Source organism: Nothoprocta perdicaria, unplaced genomic scaffold (assembly GCF_003342845.1).
Source record: "Nothoprocta perdicaria isolate Ctin4 unplaced genomic scaffold, notPer1 scaffold_2, whole genome shotgun sequence".
Classification (NCBI taxonomy): Eukaryota; Metazoa; Chordata; class Aves; order Tinamiformes; family Tinamidae; genus Nothoprocta; species Nothoprocta perdicaria.
Genome location: NW_020455204.1, coordinates 3,188,586 through 3,201,547, shown reverse-complemented (window position 1 = coordinate 3,201,547; position 12,962 = coordinate 3,188,586). Strand labels below are relative to the sequence as shown.

The following is a 12,962-nucleotide window of genomic DNA, read 5'->3' as shown; positions in this document are numbered from 1 at the left end:
CAGTCATTTAGTGCTGTGGAATCCATGCTGATATTTTTGTTATAAATAAGATAAATTTGGAAAATTTAATTAGAACACTCAGCTGTTTGCATCTGAAAGACATAGGCAAAATACTTAGAAATACATTTAAGTGGCACATAAGACTCCAAGCTTTTGCACTGCAATCAGAGCTCAACAACGATAACTGTAGCCAAAAGCAAGTGAACCTTCCATTTCCAGAAGTTTAAAGTAAGGATATCTACCTCAGAACTCAGAAATGCAATAAAATTGCTGTATGCTGCACACAGCAAAACCTCAAACTGCTCTTGCAAAAGTGAGTCTTATTTATTGCCAATGTTACTTAATAAACATACAAAACAAAGAAATGGAATTTTATGTTAATTTAAGAACCACAAATTTTGAACATTGTATTTTGGTACCAGAATTATATTTCTCAGATTAAATGACAGCATAAAAAAATTGAATAAAAATACAGAGTTTAATGAATTTCCTGTTGGCTACATCTAAYTCACAAGTGATATTAAGTTAATCTGTATTAAAAATCTGTACAGTGATGCAACAACAGTACAAAATGTTTACATATTCATTATGATACATAAAAATATTAAAGTCATACAGAATTCAAGCAAACACCAAAAGAAGAAAAAGAATTCCAAATATACATATATACATGTCCACCCAATGGACAGCAGGGCAAGTCTAACAAGCAGTACTATTTCATATGACCAAAACGAAATGAATCTTGCTAGGTAACAGAATCAATCTTTCACGTCAATATCTACAAGTGCATGTGGCCTACAGTATTATAACAATATTTTAGATTGTGTCCAAGAAAATTATTCCCAAAATGAAGCTACAGGTGACAATGCAGTATCATCTAACTAAGGATACTTTGCTGACAATGGAATTCTCCCTTCTGGAAGATTTTATTAAGATGGCATCATCATTTCATAGTATTTATAGGATTCTTTCATTCTGTATTTGGAAACTACTCAGCACTCACATTTTAAAAGCCTTAAAATCTCAAAACTTCCCCCATAAAACAATTATTTCAATTAAACCATAAGACCTCAACCTAGTAATGCTTAAAGAATTCCAGTATCAAAGAAATTCACTTTTCTRAAAGTGTCTTAAAAACAGAATTCAATAATTATTTAAAATAACATTTGAAAGGTAAAATTACTAAATATAGGACCTTCTTCAAAACCTAGTTTTGATTATTATCCAATATCTAGACATCACAAGAGCATATCTACTAGAAAAACGTTTGGCAGACAAATTCAGTTTATAAACAATCCTGTTAACACCTTTTGCTATTATGAAGATGAGGTCTATAGGAAGCAGCAGTGTTCAGTGCTCTCATGTTAAGGTTAAAATCCTTTTGCCTTCCCAAGGGACAAAGACAACAGCCCAAGTCTGTAGCAGTAATCAAGAATAAAACAAGATGCTTCATCACAATTGCAGCACCAAGAACCTCAAAATATTCAGGATATTTCCAGCGTATCTGATCCTCGGCTTCCAGCACAAGGCACCAAATAGCATCACTGCATAACAAGGGGAGAAGACAAGCTGAATCAATCAGTAGCCAAGAATGTACAGAATGAATGAAATTGATGCAGGTATCTCAGAAAGCATAGAGGCTCGAGCAAACAACTACAGCTATTGATCTACTGACTCAAACTTCTGAGCTAGAAGAGAAGAAATTACTTTGATAATCATTGAAAGAAAATAATTTCTTTGTTGTTGTTGTTAGTTGGCTAGGACTTTACATTCACAGACTCTGTCAAAGCTTTCATCTTACTCCTTTGTTTTTATAACTAYGCTACACAGATACTATTGTGAGATAGTTTCACATGTGAATATGAAATATCAACTTTTTATTCAAGTACAAAAGAATCGTGAGGTACCTTATATACTTTCAGACAATCTTATAGATTGTCTGGACAGATACTATAGAACAGTTCAGTGTTTAGCTAGACCAGCTTCTCCTCTGGAAGAAATCAAATTATCCCTTCCCCCCTACCCCAATCACTGCAGAAAAATACATGCACACACAATCCCTCAGCTACAATATTTCACACTGAGAAGCAATTAATGTCTGAAGCCAGCTGAAACAATTTACATCCCCACCAGTTATACAGTATACATTAACATATTCTTTTCAAACAGCTTTATACAACTATAAATCCTGTTTTGCAGCTGTATCTTTATACCAGATAAAAACTACACGCTTAACACAGACTATYAACACAGACATTTACACTGCAAAATAAAAATGCAAACTCTACATTAACTTCAAAGCCAAGAAAGACACTGTCAAGGCAAAAAGTATTCAAATTCTAACAAATTATCATAATTAAAAGAATAAATCAATGGAATCATCAGTTACAATTTGCTAATGTTTCCATTTCTGTGACAAGACAAACAGCTGCTTCTGTTCTAGTCAAAATTAAAAAAAAAGCCAATAAATTAACATTTTTAGGATGTGGTAGGGAAAATGGATCTATTCATATATAGGCCGTCTCTTTCTTTATAAGAAATTTTTGTCTTCAATTAACATATTCACTGGATTTCCATGTATTTTTTTTTTAAATCGTATTCTATAAATGCTACATCAATTACATCGTCTTACCATTAGGAGAGGAGAGAAATTAGGGCATCCAGAAATTTACTCCGGTCTTCTGTTTTCAACTCAATTACTAAAACATGAAAAAATATATAAAAGTTGCATAAAATTATATAAGAGGTCCAGGTATACTCATTCACATTGCTAACCAATATTAGTAAAAAATTAGAGAAACTATTTGAATCAAATATGAAGTGCATTGTGTATTTCACACAATTTCTTAGATTTCTTAGATCAGCATATTTCTTAGATCTCAGCAAATTCAAGTTCTAAGTGCTCACTACCTTTTAAACTAGAAACTTTTATGCTCAACATGCACACATAACAGAATTATCTAAAGTAAAAAACTGCCTCTTTTGTGCATCCATAGGCAGGTAAACCTTGTTGTTCAAGTATCTCTTTTTCAAAAGGACTATAAAGAATGTATCTCTTATCCAAACCAAGTGTATTTCAAACAAGGCATAGATGCTACTAAATAAAGTGTCTCAGATAACAGATTTTAATTGAAATGCATTGGTCAAATATCTTTATGTCAACATCTTATGTTTCAATCTAACACATACTCAAATCCATACGCCATGCAGTCATGCTTTGTAGAGGCTGTGTAACACTGACACCTAAAGGACTGCTTAAAGAATGAAATCAGTGATGCCAAAGATACAATTACTCACTTGACATATCAAAATGGTTGTGCAACGTCCTAGAATTGGTACTCTCTGCAGCTTTYTCAAATGCTCTCCCAAAAAAGCTACAGGATGAACAGAACAAAAATACACGTTAAGCACATACTAGAAGGTACAGTTCATTAAATCAAAAGGTTAGATGTTTTTCAAACATATAATCTGAGAAAAGATCTTTCCTTCCCAACATACATCATGCTCAGAGTGTATACAGGTCACTTGTCTAAAGAACTTCATGTAGGAATAAATAAGATTATACTCCCTAATTAACTTGAACTGAACATTCAATCTCACAATGCTTTTTGCATAACTATGTACATTTCTTTCTGTAAAATGTGATCAAACACAATATAGACTCTGATAAAAGTAGAATTTCAGTCAGGATGGGAAAATAATTAAGAGGAAGTAGAGAAACATCTGTCAAAGTGTCTCACGCAGACCACATGCAGAACATGTTTTTAATGATACAGTTCAAGTCAATATATTCACTAATAAGTAGACGCAAATAAGATTATTTCTTCTCTAGACAGGAAAAAACTAAACATAACCCGTATGAAGAACATTTAAACAGCATCCTTACTTCTTTTTGTCAGAGCTTTCTGTCTCAGGAGGAATCCCCACCATGATCACAGTTCCTTGTTCAACATCCATTGGCGCAGCCATTACGAGCGGCAGCAATTTACAGCGCTTGTTTTTTGTCTGGAAGTCAGAAAAAAATCATTAGATGAAACTCGCATAACAAATTAGTTTCGGGTCCATATGTAACCTAGTATTAAAAATATTCACATAAAGAAACACCTATAATTGAGACCAACAGAAAGTGGTTTCTTTACGTAATCCTATTCCATTTTTTATTTGAACTAAATTTCCTTAATAAATTCCAATTCCTCAGCAATTTCCATTCTATTTTAATATGGAAATAGAGAGACAAGATGTAATTTATAATAAAGAGAAAAAATAATTTGAAATAACTATATGCATGAGTATCTAAAAACATAGTATTCTTTAACCTTAAGTCTGGTTATTTAATTAAATAAGGTTTAAAAAAAGAAGTCTTCAGGTAGAAGCCTTGTGGCCAATGTTAAAATGTTATTCTGTTCCTAAAGCCAGGCTGCTCATTCACATTGCCCTCTAGCTTTCAAAACGAGGATTGGCATATGCATCTAATGAGGATGGATTACAAAAGTTCCTTTTATAAATTGTAAGTGTGCTCTGTGAAAAAAGATCTTAAGTTACTAATATTTTATAATGTAACTTAAATTGCATTTGTCAAGAGTTTTTGTTATTTAACTAAATAGAAAAGTCTGTAGATTACAGCAACCAATTCTGCAATGTTCCCATTTTCTTTGTCAGATTAAACTTTCCAAATACCTATTTTGCGATATGCTCGCTGAGATTTTACAAATTAGAAWTTTCTGGTTTACTTACAGAACAAACAAAGGACTTGAGTAAGTATTTACTAAGCAGGCACAGAGATACTGGTTTGGAAAATAGTTTCACATCAGGTGTGCCCTAAGAAAAGAAGAATAATTTCAGCTGTAATTAAATTCTTCCATTTACTTGTTTAATCTGAAAATCAGGTAGCATATTAGAAGTTAGGTATCACTCAAAGAAAACTAACGAGAACCATTAAAAATACAGAAATTTTATCTCAACAGTTAAACTCAATATAAAACTCTCCCTTGAACAGAACTAATTCTTCCTTTGAGAAGTTCAAAGTGGGTGTCAACACTGACCCATCAGAGAATAGACTACAAAAAAACAATTTCCTTCAGAATTCCTGATGGAGTCAAGCAGTTAGATAAACAGTGTTATAGAATAGTTAGTCAAACATAAGAAAGCCAAAAATTAAGACTCTGACCTCCATGAGAGAACAATAGAGAAAAGGCCCTTGAGAAATTACAAGGTTGGTACAAATACAGCTGGCTACTGTCTGCTGAATGGCCCGCAACTGCTTTTTGGCTAGGTCCAGCCCTTGATGCAGTTTGTCCAGGTTACTCCTGCCACAGACAGAAAAAGATAAAAGTTTACATAAACTTTTACACACACACACACACACACACACGCACTCCCCCCGCCCTTTAAACACTATTCATAGGATTATTTTCTTTGATTTTTTTTCAATAGCTTGTATCTTATACATACAAGCCACATTCTGAAAATAAAATTATGAAGAGAGTTTTTCAGTACCTGGAGAGACTGTCCAAAGCTTTAATAAAGTTATCAGTTTCAGGACCCTCTTTCTCTATATTCTCCATGAGAGAAGTTGTTGCATAAACTATATCACTTGCTAAGAATTTGTTCTTAAAGCCAAAGTGAATGCTGAAGGTCTGAACTCTTAGATCCTTCATTCTGCAAAATGAGATAAAAMCAGTGAAGATAAATTATTAATACTTACTATCCATTTTCACAATATGTTAATCAAGATGAGGCACACCATTCACAAAATTAACTTAACTGAAAAATATTTTCAGATAAACCATTTGTTTCTAAATCAATTTACCCAAACTTGTTGGCAGATTCTTCAATCATTTCACGAAGATTTTCTTTTAAAGAAATGTCCATGGAATTAAACTTCTGCTTCACCTGCTTCAAAGGCAAACTAAAAATAGAAGGGAAAAAAAAAAGTCACAGATGGGTATGCCAAGAGAGACTTACATATTTTGCCCTCCTCTCAAAGTGCCTGCCAATTGTTACACAATTTAGCAAGTTAAGCCTGAGTAAGCTTTTCTGGCATTTTTTTAAATCATTRTAGAGAGGATGCTTAGAAGGAATAGGTTACTTAATCTTCTATTCAACAGGGACACAAAGTTTAAGAACTGCCTTCATATAGTAACCCATAAGTTCTGCTTCTCAACTCAGATTCCACAACCTACTCAAATTCCCATGATCRTATTAAAAAAGTGAGTTGAGTGCTTGTTAGCTTAAAAAAAAATCTTTGCTCTGATCTGAATATTTTTCCATAATTTGTTGACAAAATGATTCTTTAGTTGAGAACAGTTGTTTTTATAACTCACCCCATATCAGCCAAAAACTCCTGGAGTCTCTTCTGCCCTTGCACAGACCAAAGTTTGAGGCAAGCAGAGGTATAAGAAGTATTACAGAGACTTTCATACAGAGACCAGTGCTGGTAAAGTGCCAGGCGCAGACTGAACGTTAACAGGCATTACGGAAAATAATTATAAATACACATATTCTTTGATGTTACAAATAGGAACAAAACTCATTATTTAGTAGATAAGTCTTAATTCCCCTTATACACTTCATTTCTACACTCCAGAATGATTTAGTCAGAAACTGCAGGGGCACCTAACACCACACAGTGACTCCTCTAATTCCACAAGGTCAAGTTTGTCTGAAATTACARGTAAGGATACTCGTATTCAAATGCTATTCGCATACAATCAATTGATAGGGAATTTTCTTCATCCTCGTTGCGGTGGTTATGGCGAGATACGTGACGCTGTAGTATTCCAATATCAGTCACATACTTCATCCTTAAACAAAATCAAATTTATCACTTCAATTTCTTTCCATGAAAGTGGAAAGAACTTGTAACTTGTAAAGTAAAATAAGAAGGTAAGACCAAATGTACAGAAGGCACATATTTTTTTGCTTTGACAGCACTGTATCAAAGTGATATTTTATTAAAATACAATTAAACATAATTTCTTACAGGATCAAAAGTGTTTTTTTTTTAATAATTTTGTGGAAGATAAAGGTAATTCAAAAATTCTAAATAGTGAAAGAGGAAATACAGTAGTATGAAATTACATTTATTGAGAAATTAAATGTCATTGTTAGTTACCTTATATTGTAATATTTAGCCCATTTCCTGATTTATATTAATTTGAAATAGTTACTCTTAAAATAAAAAAAGAAAGATTCTTACTGAGTAATTTTATCCTGGACCCACTGATCTGTTAAGCCAACAATAGCCCACCTAAAATTGGAAAAAGAAAAAAATTACAGTATATACTAATATAAAATTCTATATTTAGTCCTGTAACATATGCAAAGGAACATGGCAGAGACACAATTTACAATCTGCATTASAGGAGAGATTAACAACAAAATTATATATTCCAATTTCCTCTCTCTAGCAGATATACACATATAGTAGAGTTCTCCCTTTCTCCATCTACAATCTATCCATTTCATATAGTTAATTACGTAGATTTGAATGCATCTTACTGCAGTATGTATGAAGATGCATATTCACATAGACAACAAACTAGAAGCTCAAACTGAAACCAAATAGTTTGGGGAAACTTCGTCATTTTTTACTACAGAATTAAGCTTCTCACTTCTATGAATAACAATCACAGACACATACCACAACATGTCATTCAAGTCTTTAGACATTATCCATGCTAGATCAAACATCACCATTGCAGACTGTAAGAGGGAAAAGAAGAGACAGTAAACAGTCTCATATTACAAAATAAAGAGAAAACATATCAATTTGCCGAGTACTTGTATGCTAAGCTTTAGAAATCACATTTAAGTCTGTCAACGTGCCAATGTCCTGCTTTCTAAGATACTACATAGAGAACAGTATTCTACGCAGCTTCAGTGTTATATACAAAGCAGCACTCAAAGTATAAAAATAATAATATGAAAGGCCAAATAAAAGAAGGAGCAGCTTGGCATCCTCTAAGCGTTATGTTTGAAATATGTAGGCAGTCTGAAAATAGAGAAAGGCAAAAAAGTTTCCAGGATGCTTGAGAAACCATCTCATACAGTCAAAGTACTTCTATCAACACCTAAAGCAGAGACACTATCACCACTTTTTCTCTATCAGACTACCAAACAACAAAAATATTAATAGCTATGGTTTATTTATGTTCCATTGAACATATTATTTTGCCCACTGAAAGGCAGTTGGTTGCTGTCTCCCAATCTACCAGTACTGGTTTTACAACATACAGAATTCTCCAGAGTTAAAATCAGATATACATGACCAGAAAACATTAAATGGATTTAAATCCAAGTACTGGATATGTTTTAAACATAGCTTATCACAGAGGATGGTAATATTGAAATGCATAGTACTGTAAGATAGTTAGAACATTGGGTACTCTCCAATTACCTTTACCTTGGTAACTAGTGTTTTTATGGCAAATGAGTTCATACTTACTGAGGTCCCATGATATTCATATTGCTCATAATCAAAAAGAATTTCTCGTCTAAAAGGAAAAGAAACACATTTGACTAAAGTGGTGAGGTGATTTTTTTCTGATTCTAAATATAAACCAAGAAATATGAAATAAAATTTAATTTCATATTAACAATAAGAAAAAAAGTAAACTTGGGCTAGAAAGTTTATTTCTGCAAGGGAATTAGATCCTAGTAACAATGTGAAAGCTACTCTGGGATGTAGACACAAAACATTAAATTCTCGATTCCTCAAAGCCCGTTTCTCATCTGATTGCTCACACCTATTGACAATATTGTATTGCAAAGCAAGAAAACAGAAGAATTTCATCCTAAAACAGACAATACTGTATCTGTTTAACAGTTAAGCATTGTAAATACTGCTACTCAAATTCATAAATGTTTACAACTATGCTCCATTTAAAATGTATTATTTGAATACATACAGTAAATATCCCCTTCTACTTTTTGATTAAAGTTAAAATTAAAGAACATTGTAATTCAAACGGTATACCACAATTTCCCTAGAAGGAGAGAGACATCTACAAAATACACACGCACACAAAACATTTAAACATACCTGCGTGCCTCCCATTCTCGCTTTTGTCGTCTTCTCATTGTTCTCTCTATTACATCCTGCAAGTTGATTTAGATAATACATGACAATAATACACGCTAAATTATTTTTCTGCACCTTAACACAATACACTTTTGTTACTGCACTCCTAAATTAGTGTATTTTGGCCATACTTTTATTTGTGAGATTCTATTTTCAAGTAATAATTTAAAAGAGAATAAAAAAGGGGAGTGGGCATGTAAATGAGGGTCTTCACTAGGTTGAAAAACCCAGAGAACATAATCAGAGATCTAACAACTTCAGATCGCTAATTATAAAAAAAGACAGCATATATATATATATATATATATATATGTATGTATACATATGTATACACAACACAATAAAGTTTAAGGGAGAAAATACTCATGAGCAGTGCAAATAAATATTTCTTGCATGTGAAGCACTACTGAAAACTGGTCACAACTTTGTTAAATTGTTATCTTACATTTGAATTTGTGATCTAATGGAATATCCATTTCAAAATGCAAGCGTCGTTATTTATCTTGGTATAAAGTATGGGTATACATTCATTTATTTTCCTTTTTCTCACAACAAAACTGCAGAAACAAGAAACACACCTCCTCAAATCGTCTGCGCTTCTCTGAAGGTTCTGATCCGTCACTTTCATTACCAGAGTCCTCTTCTTCATCCTCTTCATCTCTGAAGATATCGTCATAAGCAGGAACATCAAGATCATCATCTTGTTTAACTAATAGCTTAATCTAACAATAAAAAGCATATTTTAAATAAATTAGCTTGTTCAGTAATTAAAAAGCAMATTTACCTGTGGAGTACCTCAGACCATTTTAGTTATTATTATTATTTTGGCTGTGACTTGATCTTAAGATAACACAAATACAGCTCTTTATTATAGGGGTCATAATTATTTATGATAGAATAAGAGTAAAAACTCTTCTGTAGTAAGAAGATTCCCGCTATAGTATTAGTGAAAGAATTATCACTTTTTAGGCTTGTTGAGTGTTAAAGTATATTGTCAGATAATTCATACCAAATAGCTTAAATTCTAAACATTGCTAGATGTTGAGAGATAATAAATGTTRCATTGTGGAGTAACTTATCTTGTTTGACTTGTGACAATTTCTAACTGTGACAGTAAATCCTATACTATACTACAACAATTGCAAATAGTTTATTACCGAATAAATATATTTTTAAAAATTATTAGGTACTTTACTACTTCAAGCATCATTCATACTATTTCCCTATAATTTTTGGACTTTTAAGCAGTTTTGCAAGACAAAAAAAAATTATGCCATTTACCATGACATTGGACATTCTACAGATTTATTACACATGTTTTTACAAAGCTARGTTTACCTGTGTCTCATTGTAAACATTCACTACATTGATAGGTCTGTGGCTGTCGCACACAAAAAAAAGCACGTCTTCTTCAGGCTGCAAGATCTCCAGCAGGTCAACATTGGCACCACAATTAATAAGAACAAAATATTTAAACTGCAAAGAAAAGATGAGAGAGGAAGGGAAAGTAAAATTGGCATGGACATGGAATACTGAAAACACCTTACAAAACCTCCAAAGCACCAGTTACTCTCAAAAAAATATATTTGTTTCCCAATATTAGAAGCCCCAAAGGAGGTGAAGAAAAAAAAATAAAAAATAAAAAATAAAAAAAAAGATTTAAGATTTCATGCAAATGAACCTAATTCCAGGATGTTGGACATCAAATAGTACCATCTTTGTTATTGCTAAATTTAAACTAGTTGGCTTTTTTTTAGTAACCAATACTAGTAGTTTAAGAGCCCTCATATTCTAAGGGAGCAAGTGCATTTACACATTGCAGCGCATCTCACATAGGCAATTTTCAGTACGATTTTTACCTGATCTTTATGYTCAAGAAAGGCAGTTTCAAGTTCTTGCCATCCAGACACTGGGACTAGTGTATACTGTACATGATCACATTGAAATAAAGCCTGAAAAGAAACACASAGTTGTTAAGGAGCAGGTGGATCTGCTCTACAACAATGTTATGCATGCTCTATTAGAATCCTATACTACCCTATAATTCTATTTAATGCAGATCTTTATCCCAAATGCCAAGTCTACATGAACTTTAAAACTTATCCAAGTATCAATACTCAGCATCMTGAGTCATAGAGCAAACGTAAGCGATAAAATTATTTTAAAGGTTCTAAGTCATCTTTCCCCAATTCAGAAAAGGATCCAGGAGCATCACTTCTTTCACAGACTGCCTACAAAAGGATTCAAGAACATCATTTCTTTCACAGCCAGCCTGCAATGACAGTGAACAAAGACTTACTTGGAGTATTTTACAAGCACATAATGCATCAACATCTGAGGCAACCAGAAGAAGAACACGCTGCAAAAATAACAACAGCTTTAATATATTAGTGCAGGTGGCAATTCTAACACAGTGCTACATACACTACTTTCCGTTGTTCCTACAAGCACTAGTTTCCCTATGTAAGACTTCAAGTCTTGTGGAAAGATGCAACCCCAGAGAAGCGCTTAAACCATTGTGAGAATAGAAAGGAAGAAATTCTTAAGGAATTCTTACAAGAAAGAATTTCTTAAAAAATGTGATTGCTTTTGAGGGGGCAGTGCGACTAAAATAACTTCATCTGGATCACTGCAAATATTGAAACAATATTTACAGCTCCATCTTACAGGAAAGCAAACCTTGTTGATAACAAAATGCTGATGTCACATSCAAAACACCAGCTGCTTTTTTTGAGACCTTGCTCACAGCTGGAGAACTTGATGGAAACAAACTGACACACTCAAATATCATTTACTGTACAGCATGTATCATATGCACTATAGCATATATGTACTACCCACATAGTTTCACAAGTAGAAACACTGAAAGACTGTCCATCAAAAGCCTTTAGTCAAACGAAAGCTTTGCTACTTCACTACACAAACCTGCTCTAAATAAAGTTAACCGGAGAAATGGGAGAAATAATGGGAGAAAATGAGAACAGTCAAACAGCAGTAGCCCCAAAGATCACAAGAAAAGCCTCAAAGGAGACACTGAACAAAACGCGATGTGCGGGCAAGCATGACAATAATTAAAAGGACAAAAAGAAGCAGTCTCGGGGACGGGTTGGTTAAAACGAAGATTTTTAAGGCACGGTAAGTGCCGAAGGTAGGTTTTGCCTAAACACCAGGGGAGGGCGCGGCGGGGCTGCAGCTCTGCCGCGGATTTCTGCGCCGTGAAGGCGCTCGGGGCTCCACACAACCGCCCCCCGCGGCGGCCCAGGGACCCCGGCCGAGGCGCCGACCCCCCCGTGGGAGCGGGAGGACCCCGCTAAGGAGGTCTGGGGGGAAGCGGGGCTGGCGGGGAGGCGGCTCGGCACGGGGCGGCGCGGCCCGGCCCGCACCTGGCTCACGATCACGTCGTAGAAGTCGCGGCGGCAGTCGGACAGGAACATGGCGCCGGCGGGAGCGGCGGCGAGCGGGGCGCGGCACGTACCCCCGGCTCAAAGCGGGCGCCAAAACACYGCCGCTCCTCATTGGCCTTCCCGCCTTCGCCCATCGACCAATAGAAAAACTCCCTCCCTTCTACAGCGGCTTGGTTTAGGTTAATTGGTCAACTTGTCCGGGGCCTTCGCCAATTAGATTGGGAAGACGACGTCGTAGCGATCGCGGCTGGCCAATCACGGTAGCCGGAAGTGTACTACGAGTTATGGCTAACTATTCCGCCATCTTTGGTGAGGGCAGAGCAATTTATTTTGCACTTAAGCAGCGCTGATAGAACCCCTCCCCTTAGCGTGCCCTGCTGATGCTGCCTACGGAAGGGCTGCGCGGCCAAAAAGCTCCTACTGCGGCCGCCGCCATGGCGGCGCGCGGTATGCTGGGATCGCGGCGGGCGGGGCGG

General features: G+C 35.1%; 1 protein-coding gene across 1 annotated transcript; it reads right to left on the bottom strand.

Moving 5' to 3' along the window:
- Positions 1-471: 471 nt before the first annotated feature.
- On the bottom strand, positions 472-12,516 carry CDC45 (cell division cycle 45). The gene is made up of 19 exons (XM_026037668.1): positions 12,466-12,516; positions 11,382-11,441; positions 10,942-11,034; positions 10,421-10,558; positions 9,661-9,804; positions 9,044-9,099; positions 8,447-8,495; positions 7,643-7,704; positions 7,199-7,249; positions 6,684-6,803; positions 6,324-6,455; positions 5,810-5,908; positions 5,497-5,658; positions 5,168-5,306; positions 4,735-4,818; positions 3,887-4,005; positions 3,298-3,374; positions 2,633-2,699; positions 472-1,544 (listed from the first exon to the last, which is right to left on the bottom strand). Exons 1-18 carry the CDS (start codon positions 12,514-12,516, stop codon positions 2,635-2,637), a joined length of 1,701 nt encoding a protein of 566 aa, XP_025893453.1. The 3' UTR covers positions 472-1,544; positions 2,633-2,634.
- Positions 12,517-12,962: the final 446 nt, after the last annotated feature.